The sequence below is a fragment of the Solanum verrucosum genome, unplaced genomic scaffold, assembly GCF_900185275.1.
Source record: "Solanum verrucosum unplaced genomic scaffold, falcon-dt-bn FXZP01000183.1, whole genome shotgun sequence".
NCBI lineage: Eukaryota > Viridiplantae > Streptophyta > Magnoliopsida > Solanales > Solanaceae > Solanum > Solanum verrucosum.
In genome coordinates this window covers 2,333,639-2,351,001 of record NW_026020430.1, presented here as the reverse complement: position 1 = coordinate 2,351,001, position 17,363 = coordinate 2,333,639, and the positions used below count along the sequence as shown (strand labels likewise).

The following is a 17,363-nucleotide window of genomic DNA, read 5'->3' as shown; positions in this document are numbered from 1 at the left end:
AGTGGTAGCAAATTTGAACTTCTCTAGATATAGAGTCGCATTTATTAAAGAGTAAAACATGAATTTAAATTTTCAATCCAGTTCCAGTTCCAAATGCGAATACCGAACGTCAGATGAAAAACAAAACGCATAAAAGCATCACTTCGAATAATTGACAGTTAAGTCATTTCTGTATAATCCTCCTACTGACAATGACATTTACGCCACCAAAATCATGATGTTGACAATATATATGTTTGATTTAAAATCTAATAATCCTATATGAATGCTTTTATTTTTCACTGCATTTCAATTTTTATACTAATCTTCTACTATTAGAATGGTTTTCCTCTGTATGGAAGCCTTTCAAGATAAATAAAACATACAAAGGAAAAAAAAAAACAATGAGTTGGCAAAACTTAAATTACATTATCACGAACAATAAATGAGAACAAGTTAATTATGGGGTTTTATAACAATTTTTCTATCCAGAAACTGACACTACGACACAAATCATTTAATGCAACTGTTTTTAATTGAAGTCGCAAGAATAATAAACATCGTTCCAGTTGAAAATTTTGGTTCCAAGGTGACCCATAATAGCGGGACAAACAAATTTAAAGAGGGGCGATATTTTTAATATTTTATTATAGTGTTCAAAGTCTACCATAATTTAACTCTCCAAAATGCTGTGTGAAAACAGAGAAGCATTACGAGACATGATGATGAAAATATTACTAACATTTTTTAAACAATATAGTAATATGAGAGCTGGATGTGTATAATGTTTAACATAGAGAGCTCAATGCACTAAACATCCCGAATTCACACAGTTGTTTTACAACAAAATTTATAGACATTTGTGTGACTACAAATTATCTCATTAAGAGTGAGACAGAAAATAGGAAATGGAGTATAAAAAGCACTATACTTTTTTGGGCGAAGTCATTAAACACCATACCAATGCTATTTTTGTTTTCTGATATAGAACTCCACACAGTAATTCAACTTCCCATTTAATAATATAGTTTGATTTTATAACATAAATTACTTCCTTCGATTCTACTTGTACTTGTCATGTTTGCCAATAATAGTTATATCAAGATACTTGCCATTTCAAACAATAATTGTAGTATGGTTCATGTGGATTGTCATGTGTCCGGATTTTTTCAAATAAAAGAGAATGCATTACACACAACATTGAGATGTATTTCTCAAACTAATAAGTGGCAGTTTAGATATGAAACTCACACTCTTAATAATTAAGAAATGAAACTACAAAAAGGGATAGTTTAGGTGTATTATTTATACTTTATCTCAACAATATATATTAATAATGACTTTGATATCACAATTCCAGTATCACTATTATTGCATAACAGTCAACCAAAAGAAAAGAAAAAACTCCCAATGTCATCAATTACTTTATTTTGTCGTTTTCATAAAATTTTGTCTTGGTTTACTCATTCAATAGATCTAGTCCTTCAATGTTTGTCAGTGGAACGGCCGGGTTAAAACAAAATAAAGCCATACTATAAATTGATTTATGCACTGCTAACTAGGCTTAATTAGCACAAAAAATAAAGCCATAATATAATCTTCTCATTCATGTGAGTTCGTCGTAATGTACTAATTTTAATCAGAATCCGAATCCCAATTTCCCTCTTTTTCCAGTGAACCAGAATTATGCATTTGCCAGTTGTGAGGGCAATCCAAAAATGAAAATACAAATAGGAAGGATGAAGGTAAACAACGATCATGGGCTATATAAGATTTCATGTAGTATCATCTATGCACAGGAGGTGTTCCAATGTCTTACTGTTTACGGTCCACGGTCTACAGAAATATGGCTGCTCTATAGTAAAGCAAATATTTATAAAGAAATACTGGCAAAATGAATTAGGCTTACCTAAAACAGGAGTAAAAAAGGGTAAAAGAAGCAATTTACAAACAAGTTGTAGGTGATGTTATACTCTGGTTTTCCCATTTTGTGCATAATATGCCTTATCCGCATTGGCTAATCGATCCTGAAACATTGTCCACTCATTTCTGCACCTCACTCTTACCTACAAAAAGGAAACAAGTAACTAAGATGTGACGAAACAAATGGGGAATGATATTTGTCAAACTAGATTTGAGCTGAGCCGCGGATTTGCTTACCCCTTCCCAAGGGGCTTTACCATTCTCCGAGCTACCCTGTATGTTATCATTTGACAGAAATTGCATCAAGAAAAAACTTAAGAAATGATAACAAGTCATACGAAATACAAGGGAGCAATGAGTTATAGTTACAGAAAACAGCCTTGGAATATATATCCACCATATAGGGAAGCAAAATCAGCTTTAGCTCTAACGAGACATAAAGCATCTCACAAAGTGGCATTCTTGTTTCTCGGTAAGCCAATAATCTCCTTCCTACCTAGAACTCTAAAGAGACAAAGGATACTAAGTTCAGTCATCCTATGAAGCTGCCGCCTTCAGAGGACTCTTCAAGCTAGAGTGGTAGGTTCTTAGATCTATCAAACCTTTAACAGCAAAATCATAACTGCAATGGTCTTTTTTTTCTTTTATTTTTTTGGGGGGTGGGGGGGTATGCAGAACAATCCAACGACAAAAATAACTTCTTTATCTGTTTCTTGTCCGTTCTGCAATATACTCTAAAACTAACATAGGCACTTGCCACAACAAAATTTAACATGGAATAGTAGTAAAAATTTCAGCTATTATTTTCTGGAAATGGACATTTACTAACCTGACTTCCAAGGGAAGGAATAACTTGATGCACTATCCATTGTGAATCCACTACACCAATTTTTTCATGCGCAGGCTGCATAAACAAATAAAAAGTAACTAGGTTTTGCTAAATGGTCCACCATACTTCAAATTAACAAAAACCTCTACAATGCTAAAGAGGATGGGTTTCAAGGTTCATAATGTTATCAAAGTCTAAAGGGGCAGCCACCTTTATCATGGTGCAAGTCCTCTTTCACTTTAATATTAACAGATACACCAATGGAAACTACTGACCTCTACACATCTTCTGAGAGCGAAATCCAATCCCCATCCATGCACCAAATCATTCTATAAGAAAACATCAAACGAAAGCAGAGCTGTCACTATAATAGCACGTGTATTTATTAATGCACTCATGACCACTGTAAATGCATTCTTGAAAGGATTACAATGAATACATATCCCAACTGAAAGAACTACCTGAATCAAATGCCAAACACATCGCCATGCTTCTCGAGAAAATACAGGAGCCATTATTTCCACAAAACTGAAAAAACAAGGAAAAAGATAAGTTGCAGGCCAATGTTAAAAGTACCAGATGGTGCACTTGTGTACAGGCCTTCTACAAATCAATTTCCAAAAATTGCTGTGTATAGAAAACTCAAAATAATACTTGCTGACTAGAAATTGCCTGAGTATTAATTTACGAGAGGTTTATTTGCTCAATCATAAGTTTTTAGGAAGAAAACATGTACAGAAGATGTCAATTCAACATCTTGCTAAGTTAACGACAATACATTAATGGCATGCAGTTCTACTCAAAACATACAAAAATTTCTCCAATCTTCCAGTGTCTACCAAAATTGTCATTTCCTTGCTTCTAAAAATTGAAAGAGTGATTTCTACAGTCTTGAATTAGCACCTATATCCCAAGTTTCTGCAGTCATGCCTAAAAATATACATGATACAGCATAAACCCTTGAATTCTTCCAGACATACAGAAGGTGTCAATTCAACATCTTGCTAATGCAAACGACAATACCTTAATGGAATGCATTTCAACTCATAACATACAAATACTTCCCCCATCTTCCTTGTCTACACAGAAAGTTGTTTTCTTGCTTCTGAAAATTAAGAGAATGATTTCTACAGTCTGAATTATCAATCAACAGCGCCTAAGTCCATTAAATATGTACATATATGTGTTGGTGGATAAGTATAGATTGTGTCCAGCTTGCACATTTTAAAATCTGTGTGTGTGAGTGTGTGTGTGAGAGAGAGAGAGAGGGAGCGACATAGAGAGAGAGAGAGAGAGAGAGAGAGAGTACGCTGCACAAGGAGGTAACCGTGGATCACTGCACCAGCCTGGTTTCTCCTCTGTACTCCTGTTTCAGGCCACCAACAATTCTAAATATGCATGAACACGAGCTAATCTATAAAGATATTCAATCCTAACTATTGGGCCCCAGAGATGGGGACTGTCAGAGAAAGAGGGAGAGAGAAAGATGGGAGACAGCAACACAAGGGACTTACTTGTGAACTTCTCTATCACCTCTCCTCTTTGTCATCTGCCATGTTAGACCATTGTTGGGTTCAAGACCTGGCTGAGAGATCTCTAGTCCATGTTTCTTAACTAGCTGAATATACCTGTCATATTCAGGTGCCTAGATTAGGTGGAAACAAAAGTGACAAGAGGAATCTTTCACTCTTAAGAATGAGAAGTTATTGAAAAACAACCAGAAAGAAACACCTACTTCTCTGCATTGAAGTGTTCAACCCCCAGATCTTCGTCCCAGATAAATATATAATCATAGGCAGCTACGACATCAGGATGCAAAAACCTCTTTGCATACCACCTGTTAAAGGAAATAGAAAGACCCACAAAAGATTATGGAACTACAAAAAAAAATACTAGACTAAAATCCTATTTAACACCTTCCCTTCATCTTATTATCACAAACTCAAAGAAGGGTGTTATACATGCTAAAGGGCTGCCAGCATTGGTAAAAGTTCTCAGGCATATTTTTTTTTGACAAAGGTAACAAGTTTGTATATAAATCTTCAGCACAAAGGCTGGGATCCCAAAAACTTACATCACAAAGCTAAATACAACTGAGTAAGCTCAGCAACCCAAAAAAAGAAAACCTATCTGTAGGTCCTATCTCATCTTACATTCTCAGGCATATTTCTTTTGATTTTTTTATTTTATTTTATTATTTTTTTTGATAACCGAGAAATCTGTCTGTGACCCGCCCTTTGGACCTATCACAGCCTTCTAAACTCGGTGGATAATGGGCCCGCCCCTCTACCCTTCTCCACTTAAATACCAGGCTTCGCTTTGCATATTTCTTTTGATTCTTGCATCATTAATGGGATTTAGAATCCCAAAGGTTGTTGCATAAACTAGAAAGTCTTACCATTTTGTCTGCTTCCAAATACTGATATGAACTGCACGCTTGGACCATTCGAACTGATCCCATTCACTCGTTCGACCATCGTAATGAAAAAGCAAAATTTGAAAATCCTCTGAAAACTAACCAACATACATAAAATAAAATTCAGTGTGGATACAACATAAAAAGAAAATGATAATGATGTATGATATCACATCCAATGGATCAGGTTCTTTTTGTAACCTTTTTAACGCAGGCATCAATGTTGTTCTTTTGATCCAAACCAACTGTAAATGTCACCAAATACTTTGGCTTATTCCTCAGATCCTGAAATTCCACCACATTTAAAAGGCTAAACAGAAAAAAAAAAAAAAAAGACTCCAAATCTTACAAAGACTAATATTTTATGCAATTAGAGAGTTGTCCTCCTATCAGTTAACAGCTTTCCAGAAAAGGATATTCATACTGAACTTCTAATGAAGAGTTCTTAAATCATTCACATTATTAAACCATCCACATTAAACTTTAAAGTATATCAGATGTAAAACTGGTCATTTCCCTGTGACATAATACGGAGCCGGAAGCGGATGAAGTGGACATGTAACCATTTTTATAAATATTTTGTATTTTGTTTGATAACATGGACATGTGACCATATGATCAATAGCAGCTCGGGATTGGCAGAATAATTGTAGGTAGCATAAACCCTACACTGACCAGACATTCTTTTCTTTTTGGACAAATAAGACTAATTCAATGACTACAAGCTACTCTTTGCATCATACCTCACTTGGCTCACCCCACAACCTTCGTAGATAGAAATCTGATTCGGCGACCACGATCCCTGGTGGTAAAGACTCTGCACCACGAGGATTTGTTGGAACATATATCTAAGACACAAAATCAACATCATCAGTAATTGAATATGAACTTCACGATGCTCTGGATGCCACATCTACTCTGCAATTAGAACATATATCTTAGACCATTTCTAAATGGAAAATATCATGCAATTATGTCTGCATTTTTTTGTAAAGTTGGAAGAATCACTAAATTAGCTAAGCTCGTAACAAAACCAATAAATAGAGCCGATTCGGCAACTTCAGATTAGCAGTGCATACAATTGTAACAATGTGCCACTAATCAGTAGTGCACATTATTTTCAATGATATTACTTTTTAAAATTCAATTTACATGACACAAAAATCAACTTTGACAGTCAAGATACATAGATGACAATTTTCTTGAACACTTTTGTAAACAATCGATGATCTGAAAGGTAGCGTTCAATAGCTCTTTTGTATTGTGTTTTTAATTTGGTTAGTATTTTCGGTATAGTTTCTGAATCTTCATATATTATTAGTACATATTGAGTTCACTAGCGTAACTCCAATCTAAAGTTGCCTAAGTTGGTTCACAAAAAGCAAATTGTGTCGCATATAATTGCATACAGTAAGTTTTTTCCATCTTGACCATCAAGCAACTAATGATAAAAAACACAGTCCCTAATGTTCTTTGAGCATTAGCAAGTGCATTTTTCATTTAAGTGTATCAGAAAATAAGGGCACGGAATGGGACAAGGCGAGAAAGAAAAAGGTACAAGGGCCCCACTCCCCATTTAAGTTCATCTCATGCCAACAATATAATAAATAAAATGAGAAGTAGAATTTCTCCATATTTCTTACTGGCATAAGAATCTAGTAGGACCATAAGACTTCTAGAAAGTATGGGGACCTAAAATAAACGTATTAACATCACTAAATTATATTTTCGATTAATTGGTATCACCTATGTAACTTATTTTCCTCTAAAATGAGTCTCAATATGTGTGACTCATCTTGTGAATAAAAAAATGACACTTTCTTAATTGGTGTTTGCACTTTGTTGGTTTCACCAAATATTTTACTTGGCAACCACTAAATGCAACAAAAATGCAGATGAATCTATCCATAAGGAAAGATTGTTTTGCTGGTCAAACTGACACCATTAGTAGTTAAAGTGTGTTAAAAAGCTTCTTTTAACACCTTTTTCATAAGCATACAAGTGAATCAACATAGTGAAGCTGCAGGGAAGAATACATAATTTAAAGGACTTGAAGTGAATAATAAGTACCTTAGGTGTTAAAGGGATACTGCCAAGATTTTCAGGAAAACTACGTCCACTAAGTCTTTGATGATCATCATTGAAGGCTACATCAAGAGACGATATAATGCTCGAAGGTAAAGAAATCTGCAAAGGACCCCCAAGATTATACTGAATGACGGGCATATTACTCTCCACCAGGGAGACCATTCAAAAGTAGGGCCGACGTACCTTTGCTAGAGAAACAGATGGAAACGAAATGCCAATGAAATATCCAAATACCATTCCCATGATTGTTGTTATTATTAGCCTGACACTGTCATTTGATCTTTTGAAAACCCCAGTGAACCTTAAATAACAAAGAGGGTATTTTGTAAGCTAATAATGTAAATAAAACCAAGAGATAGGGCAGCTAAAACTTGGTAAAATTTATTACAACGGCACGTCTTTTGGTCTACAAACCTGCGATGAGAGGTTACCATTGTGATAATAGTTGCTCAACTCAAAGGTCATGCACTAGGCAGAAACCAATTCCTTGAGCAACCCCAGAAATGAATATAGCATCATCCACTTTCAAAAGAGCAAACTTGACATGCCTGAAAGAATAAAGCTATATTACTCGGGGCGGTATATACAATCCATACCTACATACTACACTAAAATTTTATCCCACAAAAGTTTTGATAAACTGTCCGCAATTTCAACTGTGAAAGTTTATTATCAACTGCAGAATTACAGAAAGTCAAAAATTTACTGAAAAAGAAAGACCAATTTAACAGTTGTTTAACTTGTATTTCAGTTTAAGAACTGTTATAACTTCAACTTATGAATCTTACTAATTTCTGAGCAAATGGGTACACAAATCTTACTTGAACTATTGATCTGGGCTATAAAAAAAACCCTAATACCTTTAATTAATCAACAATATTTTAAACTCGCGAGTAGAACATCAAAAATGCTACTTGGAATCAATGTGAAAACTCAATACCCAAATCAAAACCCAAAATTTTGCAGAAAACTATTAAAATGTAGTTCATTTTGTCAAAAAAATGAACTACAACAAGAGATCAAATCCCGAATATAAAGCCCTAAAATTCAACCAAATTAAGTGCGTTTCACTGCAAAACGCAGCATGTAAAAGATCATAATTGATGAACAGATGAAGAAAAAGTGGGTTTTGAGAGTCTTACAGGTTTTCCCGAGCGAAAATAGAGAGAGATTTCCTTGGTGAGAGATGGGTATCAAATTTCAATGTTTGGTTATATTGTGGGGCGAAATGTCAAATATTGAAAAGTATTGTTCCCCAGAAAGAAGATTTGTGTAATCACTCCGTACCATACTGTCCCTTCCCATACTATATATAATTAAAATTTTACAAATTTAATCCACATATATTTGTATTATTGATGAACATCATTTATTAATCAAAAATATCATTTTAATTATCCTAAAATGGTAAGAAATCATTTTTCAAAGAAAAGAGACTTGTTCCTTGTTTGGATGGTTTATATTGTTAATTTAGATATAATGTTTATTTAGCTGTTACTTAAATTTTATTGTACAACATGATTTAGGTCCACCGTTACTAAAGACAGAAAGTCTTGTTTGAATCAGTTTAGTGTAATTGCGTTATTATCTTAATATTTTTTTTAAATTTATTATTTAATAAACTTTTTTTTATCCTTTATCCTACTTTTAATAGTAGCTCTACTTCAAACCTTAATGACTTATTATTATTCAAATTATTAACGTGTGACATTATATAATGAGAAAGAATAATATAGTACATTCGAATGTTATATTATAATTAATACAACATTATACTATAATATAACATAATATAATATAGACATAATACATAAACATGACCTTCAACTTGGCGTTAGCTGACAACTATGACCTTTAACTTTTGATGTGCACAATATGCACTTAAACTTGTATAAAATTGAATAAATAGACACATCCGTCCTACATGACACCCCACATGGAAATTTTGTGTTGACCTACATGGCGTCCTACATATATCATGCCATGTAGGACTGTGTATCTACTTATTCAATTTTATACAAGTTTAAGTGTCTACTTGTGCATGCTCAAAGTTGGAGGGCATAGTTATTCGTTGAAGCTAAGTTAAGAGTCATGTTTATGTATTATGTCATAATATATGCTGAAACAATAAGTAATAATTATCCAAATAAGAGAGCGGGTAAATAGTCTTTAATTGCTATGGAAGATTTCTATAATAATATACTTCAATTTTTCAGTTAAAGAATGGAGACACACTGCCTACATATATAACTGATGGGTTACCAACAATTGATATATATATATCAAGAGGTTGCTCCATATAGATCTCATGAAGAATTTGAGTTACAATATGATTAATTGTATTTTCACTGTTGAATTTGAATTTTGCCTCTTCTTTTTTTCTTGATTAGGTTGAAAACTTTCATAAAGTGAATATAAGCTTTTAAATTTCGAATTCAAAAAAATATAGTTATTTTAATTATTAAAATATGGGTTCTCTTTTGATGTGGTATTGTGTAACACCAACATGTGTAAAGTTTGATGATAATGTCCCCACGTGGTGGCCACAAAAGTTGCATGTCTGCTTTCTTAAAACAGCCTGTGATCCATCACTTTATAGTCATTCATCCTATGATTTGAAAAATATATATATACTATATAGTCTTCTATAGTACAAAAGAAAGAAAACAAATTATGGATAAATTAAGTGCTCGATATAGATGAAAACATAATTGCTTCATAAACTTTTAACTTTGTGATCTTTTTAAATGATTTGTCTTACATTTGTTGTTGGTAAAATATGTTCCCAATGCAAGGTGTCTTGATATAAACACAAGGCTTAATGTATAAATAGCTTTTAAATGTGTAGGTAAATCGTATTTAGAGATTTGAATTATGATTTATTCACTTGAATACATAATATAGTAGTATTGTCCTAATGGATATTCAAATTTTGGAAAAAGTTTTGAGTGTATTTTCAAATAGAGCAACTTTCACATGTAACAAACACAAAATTCATATTTGTATGCTATAACAAACTTTGCATAATTGCGCTCCATAGCAAACATAAATATGTATATTTCGATATACATATACAAAAGAAAGCAGTTGTATAATCTGTTTTGGTATACATATACAAAAAGATCAATTGTATAAAGTAAGAGAGGCGAGTGAGCGAGCAAGATATGAGAGAGTGGCGAGTGAGATCTGGGAGAGTGGCGAGTGAGATCTGGGAGAGTGGCGAGTGAGATCTGGGAGAGTGGCAAGTGAGATCTGGGAGAGGGGAGAGAGGAGAACGAAAATATATGTATATATACAATTTTCACGCATTTTATACATTTGCGTTTTTGTATAAAGTGAGAGAGGGAAGTGAGAGAGCGAGATCTGGGAGAGTGACGAGTGAGATCTAGGAGAGGGGAACGAAAATATATGTATATATACAATTTTCTCTCGCTTTATACAAACACAAATGCATTTTATACAATTTGCGGTTTTTGTATAAAGTGAGAGAGGTGAGTGAGAGAGCGAGATCTGGGAAAGTGGCGAGCGAGATCTGGGAGAGGGGAGAGAGGGGAACGAAAATATATGTATTTAGACAATTTTCTCTCGCTTTATACAAACACAAATGCACTTTATACACTTGCGTTTGTATAAAAAACGAGAGAGGCGAGGGAGAGAACGAGAGTGGCGAGCGAGATTCACCAGGAGAGAGGTTAAATAGCAATAGTTTGCTATGGGGTACAATTAAATCAAACTATATTTATAGCATTTAATTTGAATTAATAGTTTGCTATTATATACAATTTTCCCTTTCAAATATCTATTAGGAAATTAAGTCAATTATGTTAAATTATATGCACATCAGCCATTCAGCCTCAATCAGAACATGCATTAAGTTTTACATCTTACTTAGGGTTAATGTGCATAATTTTTTATTTTTTTAAAAAAAGTGATAAATTTTAAGTAATTAATTTATTTAGGTAATAGGCACATAAAATTCCGGGCAATTTTTTTTTTTCAAAATCTTAACCAAAAGTGTTTAACAAAAACATGACATAATTGATGTCTTTGCCTTAAGTGCATACCAGGAAACTCATTCCTCTCATGAATTCCATGACACAAATCTTACTTTATCATGTGTTCAGTTGAAATAAATCATATTTTAAATAATAAAATAAAACTTTCTATCAAATTTTAGAAGTTGCTTATGTATTAAGCGTAAACATAAAGTTGAAAGGTTAAGTAGAGTGCACAACCACTACCTGTCCAATATTGTTAGCATAAATTGATTGAAATCAATATTTCAACAACTCACGCAACAATCAACATATAGGGATTAAATAAGCTAAACCATGCCACTCTTGATCCTACAAAAATTACCCTAGTATTTCGTGAAGTCTTCCATATTCTCTTTTTTGTTTCTTATTCATATTTGTTGTGTTATATTGCTTCACCCTTAATCAGAGGTCTCGGGTTCGAGTCCTAGGTGTAAAGAAAATCCTGTTGGGAGCGCCACTTCCGAATAGGCCCCGCAGTACCCGATTTAGATTTAGTCGAAGCTCCAATGTGGACGGATGGGAAACCAAAAGAAATACTTAATACTTCCTCCGTTCCTTTTAAACCATGCTTCAAAATCAAGTTAGAAAAAGATTAAGTAAGTGTTGTCCTAATGAAATGGCGGATAGTTTAGTATAACATTCATTCATGACCGTCTAAAGTAAGTTTACCATTTTACCCTTATTTAATTCCTTTTTAAAGTCAACTTTTTAATAAATGATACTCCAAATAAATTCATCTTTTATTTTTAATTTTTTTGTTGAGATTTCTTTTTCAAAATCAGATTTTATAGAGTAATGCAATTGTGAGAGTAATTAATCAATGTATAGTAATTACACTGAGCATTAATTACTTATTAGAACTATCAAAGATATAATTATAAAATATTGTAATTTATGTTTTGTTTTAACGAAATAACAAGTATTGTGGATTAACTATTTATAGTAAAGATAACATATAACCTCATACGTTCTGTTTATTTTCTAGCACTTGATTGATTATCCTTGCTTATTATTTTCGTTTTAATATAATATAACAAGTCGAATAAAACAAGCTGTTTAGTTTGTTGGTCGGGTCTTTTTGATTCAATTGGAGGAGGTATTTATTAGATTAAAATATGAGTTAAAATGTGTGTGACAGTTGCATGGAGTGATTCTTGGACATGCCAAGTGAACAAATGTCTACTATTTTATCAGAAAATTACTTTCTTTATCGAAGAAAATTGAAATTCAGAAGAAAAAAATAAGTTTTTGAGATAATAACTATCAGTAAATGATCATATGAGTAATCAATTCGGATTTCTGGCCATTATGACTTTTTTGTTACTAAGTTGAGAGTCTTATACATTCCGGCATTGCTTTTTTATCACATGATTTTATTGCTGCTTTGGCTATTTTTGCACGATTTCTTATTTCGATTCTCTTCATTGTCTTCTTCTTTATATCGATATTTGTTGCACTTGAATTGAGAATCTTTCGGAAACAACTTATTTACCTTCATGAAGTAGTGATAAGGTTTGTGTACTGTCTGTCCTCCCTAGACCTCACTTGTGAGATCTCACTGGATATATCGTTTGTTGCTTTTCAAGTTGAATTCAGAGGGTCAAGGAAGAGTGAAAATAAGAAGAGAAGGATACATACAGTCTACAGATAGCCACTCTATACACTTCCTTAAATGTGTAACAATAAGGAAAAAATTTATCAAGTAAACCTTTTATCAATGAAAGAAAAAAAATTTTATGAATTTTTTAGAATCTTGTACAATGTGAAGGTACACCTGTCTCATGGTTAACAGTTACTATCTCTGTTTGATTGCATTTAAGAATATCCTGTCCCAGTTTTGCACCAGCTGCCTTTAAGCCTTTTAGAGAAACAGGCTGATTAAAGAGGTTTAATGAAGGCAATCTTGTAGCTGCAGGCATTTTCCCATTAGGCAGAAAGTTTTTAAAGTCTTGTTTTAGCAATGGCACCTCAAAATCAGCCTTGTTATGTTTGATCACATTTTCTTTAGCTGCAATATGTGCTCCTGGTTCCATATGATTAGTCGAAAAGCTTGTTTGATTTGGGAAATTCGGATAAAGTGTAACGTACCCTCTTAAGTACATCATGTCTATCAAGAACTTCTTCCAAGATGCTTGCCAACCATTGGTTCTTGATCTTGGTATTTGAACGGGGTTCTGCTTCGCGTCTTCTGTGAATCTCATGTTCATGTAAACGTAGAATTCCCGCCATTGCTTTGGGAAAAAAACTGCACCCCAACTGCAAGGTAACTGATGGAGATAAGGTGTGTTTGGATGGATGTGTTTGAAGAAATCTGTTGCATTCCATTTAGGCCTTTCTTTTACAACTTCCACTAACCGTGGAGTGTAAAGAGAGATCGAGGAGAGCTCAGGGAGGGATATTTCAGGGTCATAGTGATAGGATAAGAGAGCATATTTGATCCAAAGGTAATAGTATGGGGAAACTTCAATGTCATCTTCAAGTAAGAGACCAAAATCATCGTCCGATGAGGGGTACCAACTCTCACTAACTGCTCGAATTAGGCCTCCTTGAATGATTCTCCTTCGAAGAATTTTGGGTCCATGAGGCCAATTGAATGAGTTGACAAGCTTTAGAGTTGCCTCATCCACCTTGCTATCCATGTTGAAAGTTATAGGAACTTCTTCACCAATGTAGTATGCATCACTTAGAGACTTGAGAAGCCTTGCAAGTGAATTAGCTCTGGTTTGTGTGATGATATTCACATAAATCTTCATACGGTTCCAATCTGAAGTAACAAAAACGCGTTGTTCAGAAATCTACACAAAACAGAAGGGAAGTATTTAGTGTAAAATACATTAAGTTCTTACTTGGCAATGCTGTTGAACGAATATCAGCCATCCAAAGAACCTTTGACACCGATGACTTTGGAAGAAGAACAAGTGTTGAACTATTTGTGTTAGCTTCAGTAGCCATCTTCAGAGCTTTCTTCACGTTAGAGTCTGTATCGGCTACTGTGATTACCAAGCTAGGATTGTGAATCTTAATTAGTCCTTTCATGCTAGCATATACTGCTTGAACAACAGGCACTTCTGAATTTGAATTTCCTGATAAAGCACCAACTCCTAGATCCATAATCTTGAATCTTTTTTCCTTGCATACTGTCTTAGGCCACTTCAAAGCTGCTGCAGCATCTTCACAAGGGCAAAAGTTGCCTCCTGAGACAACGATATAGGCCTTCTTTCCAACAGTTGAACTGAACTTTAGCAGAAGAGGCTCAAGAGCTTTAACTTCATCGACAGAGTGGGCATAGAAAAGCACATCGATTTTTTGTGGATACATCGCAGCCCATTGTGTCACGTAACCAGTAGAAAGTGCCCTCCACCACTGATCATCCCGGACTTGAACAACGTCCTTGAAAATTACAGTTGTTTCGGATACATAGGCAAGCCTATGCTCACTGTCACCCCAAGTGTCCTTATCTTTTGTATCAACTGGTAGCACAAATGAAGCAGCATTTCTATACTTCTGAAGCTGATAGCTGCAATTTTTAATGAAATTGAAGTCATTATAAGTTCTTGTAAATTTCCTTTACTTTCATGAAGCAGATTAAAATCTATAAAGAGGACTACTTAAGGATCAAACAAGAGAGACACAGAATATGCAGGACTCAATAGTATAATACTTTTTGCAGAAAAATTGATCATTAAGAAATCAAACATTATTAGGTGAAGAGTATTCTTTTCTGAAGTGCCTAGAAAAGAATAGGCATTCTAATGATCAACTTGCAAAATGCTAATCTGAATCAGATAACAATCTAGTGGTACACTATGTATTATCAAGTGGAGCAGTCCTAGAATATTGACATTTTTTATATTAATATATGCACAAAGTTACATTACTTTATTTAATATAATCATTAACATATGACTAACTCACAAATTTTATTATCCTCCCCTAAATGAACAGATCAATGAACTTTCTGATAGTGTACAAATGATTTACTGTGTGAAATATTTTGGAAATCTGTTAAAGTACATACCTTAAGTGCAAGTCTTCCCCTGTCATGAAAGTGAACGGTGTCTCGATAAAGAGTGTCTTGACAAGTTCAGCAGACATAAACCAAGAACTAGAGAGGAAATCCACCTGAACAATTTTGTTCACTGTGATGTTATAGGCAGGGTCAGGCAAGTAAAGCCCTGCTTCCTTGGATCGAAACTTCCTGTAGCTCGGGAAACTAGAATCCTTCTGTCTAAAAGGCAAAATCCTACCAATGCTTCCCAAAACAGAATTCTTGTACTTGTCTGTTCCTGCAACATGTGCTAACATTTGCAGCATCTTTTTCCCCGGGATCATGTCATCATCGACAATATATACAAGATCAGCTTCTGTTTGTAAGGCCAATTGGAACCTTCCATAGTACTTGAAATCATAGCTTGAACTGATAAAGCTTATTCTTGAGTCATTATATCTATGCACAATTCTCTTGAGGGAGTTTTCATTTGGACTTCCAAATGAGAGTACCCAAACATGATGAAATGGGAGGGTCTGGCCAAGCAAAGAGTCAAGCTGAGCACAAAGTGTTTTCCTCTTGAAATGATTCAAAATCACTGTGATTTTTGGCTTGTTTGGACCGCGCAAATCCCATTTGGACTTCATTGCCATCAGTTGAGATAGAGTCTCAGCACCAAAGGACTTGCTTTGAAAATCTAGCACTTCTTGATAAAGTTCTGTCTTCAACTTGATCATGACAGCATCGTTCGACTTCTTCTGTACAAAATCAATCTTCTCATGCTCACAAACTTCAGAAGGACTACTTGGTTGAGTACTTTCAGCTCTAACAACTGAATTAGCTTCCTGATTATAACGAGTAACGACATGAGGAGGGATTATGAATTGCTTCCATTGGTGAGCAATTCTTGTAGTCCAACTGAAATCTGGTTTAGACCTTAAATCTATAGAGGGGCTCATGTAATACAGAAGAAATGTAGCATAAACAGCAAACATGAACTGTAAACAAGTTAACAAAGTAACAACCCTTGAAGAACCACCCTTTTGTTGTCTCATCTTAGTTTTGTCACTCAACAATCCTTCTAAAGAATCTCCACTTCTCATATCAAGATTCCTAACTAACCCCATCAAAGTTCATCCACATGAAAACTATCCACCTACAAATAAATGAAGTGAAAAACAATTCTTGGAAAAAAGAAAATTCACAATTCAAGAAAAGTGTTATACTTACTACAACACATAATACAAGTAGACTTAAATAAGTGCTTGTTCATTGGATCTTGGGCAAGAATAGTATATATATAGCAGAGACAAGTGTGTGTTAATGCAGCAATGATCACATGGGATTAACTCTTAAAAACAAATAATACAAAGCAACGCGTTACCTTAACTATATGGTTAGTGTTCTTATAATTTCCCACTAAGGACACTAATTAAAAGCCGGCTTTGCTGCCAGAAAAGAAGGTTCACCCCTGCATTTTTTGGTACTCTAATCTTTGTGGTTAGTCTAAATTAATTTACTACGTCAGTGTATATAAGTCAAATCCATATTAACTATAGTACTTCACTATTTATATAGACATGATTTATTGTAACGTAAATAGCATAATTTGCTTTTAAAGACACATTATATAAAATTTTGGATACCTTAACTTAAAGATATGGTACTTTTCGATTTTCTTGAATCCCCTCAACAAAATTCTTGCTAACAAAAAGAATATAAACTATCATGATGTCCGAGTCAGCTTTCGCGCACCACGACTAATTGTATGTGATACATGCTACTTCCCACCAGCAACAATTACCAGGTAACAAAAGGAATACATACTATAGGACACAAATATGAAGAAAAAAAAAGTGCTAGGTAGAAATATGCATTTACCTTGAAAGTAAAGAAACAAGAAAGATATATTAGAAATGAATGGGCCGGGGGAAAGAAGATGTGCCTTTAATTTCTTATTCAGCAAATTAAACTAAAGCAAAGCCTCCAAGGTAAACTAAAAAAAGTTTTAAGTATAAATGAAGAGATTTATATATGTGGGAGAAATTAAAAAAGGGTTGGAAACGATTGACTTTTTTGGTTTAGTACATGAACATATTGCCT

General features: G+C 34.0%; 2 protein-coding genes across 3 annotated transcripts; both read right to left on the bottom strand.

Moving 5' to 3' along the window:
* Positions 1-1,719: 1,719 nt before the first annotated feature.
* LOC125807485 (uncharacterized) lies at positions 1,720-8,522 on the bottom strand. The gene is made up of 15 exons (XM_049487208.1): positions 8,378-8,522; positions 7,650-7,783; positions 7,419-7,536; positions 7,218-7,334; positions 5,891-5,995; positions 5,349-5,432; positions 5,130-5,245; positions 4,467-4,568; positions 4,246-4,359; positions 4,041-4,097; positions 3,193-3,259; positions 3,007-3,060; positions 2,732-2,806; positions 2,140-2,175; positions 1,720-2,045 (listed from the first exon to the last, which is right to left on the bottom strand). Exons 2-15 carry the CDS (start codon positions 7,667-7,669, stop codon positions 1,947-1,949), a joined length of 1,164 nt encoding a protein of 387 aa, XP_049343165.1. The 5' UTR covers positions 7,670-7,783; positions 8,378-8,522; the 3' UTR covers positions 1,720-1,946.
* Positions 8,523-13,017: 4,495 nt separating this feature from the next.
* On the bottom strand, positions 13,018-16,768 carry LOC125807491 (uncharacterized). Of its 2 annotated transcripts, none has more exons than XM_049487214.1 (4): positions 16,645-16,768; positions 15,291-16,416; positions 14,119-14,789; positions 13,018-14,036 (listed from the first exon to the last, which is right to left on the bottom strand). In XM_049487214.1, exons 2-4 carry the CDS (start codon positions 16,385-16,387, stop codon positions 13,018-13,020), a joined length of 2,787 nt encoding a protein of 928 aa, XP_049343171.1. In that variant the 5' UTR covers positions 16,388-16,416; positions 16,645-16,768. The 2 variants fall into 2 exon arrangements, with proteins under 2 accessions (XP_049343171.1, XP_049343172.1); XM_049487215.1 differs by having other exon boundaries at positions 15,291-16,105; positions 16,645-16,671.
* Between the last annotated feature and the right edge of the window lie 595 nt (positions 16,769-17,363).

Bases quoted from the DNA above. Each gene is read 5' to 3' on its own strand.
- LOC125807485 (XM_049487208.1), bottom strand. From the start codon at position 7,669: ATGGTAACCTCTCATCGCAG. The intron at 5,433-5,890 runs GTATGATGCAAA...GTGGAATTTCAG, and splicing joins TGTGGGGTGAGCCAAGTGAG to GATCTGAGGAATAAGCCAAA. The intron at 5,246-5,348 runs GTTACAAAAAGA...TATGTTGGTTAG, and splicing joins TTGATGCCTGCGTTAAAAAG to TTTTCAGAGGATTTTCAAAT.
- LOC125807491 (XM_049487214.1), bottom strand. From the start codon at position 16,387: ATGGGGTTAGTTAGGAATCTTGATATGAGAAGTGGAGATTCTTTAGAA. The intron at 14,790-15,290 runs GTATGTACTTTA...TAAAAATTGCAG, and splicing joins GGGGAAGACTTGCACTTAAG to CTATCAGCTTCAGAAGTATA. The intron at 14,037-14,118 runs GTAAGAACTTAA...TTGTTACTTCAG, and splicing joins TCGTTCAACAGCATTGCCAA to ATTGGAACCGTATGAAGATT.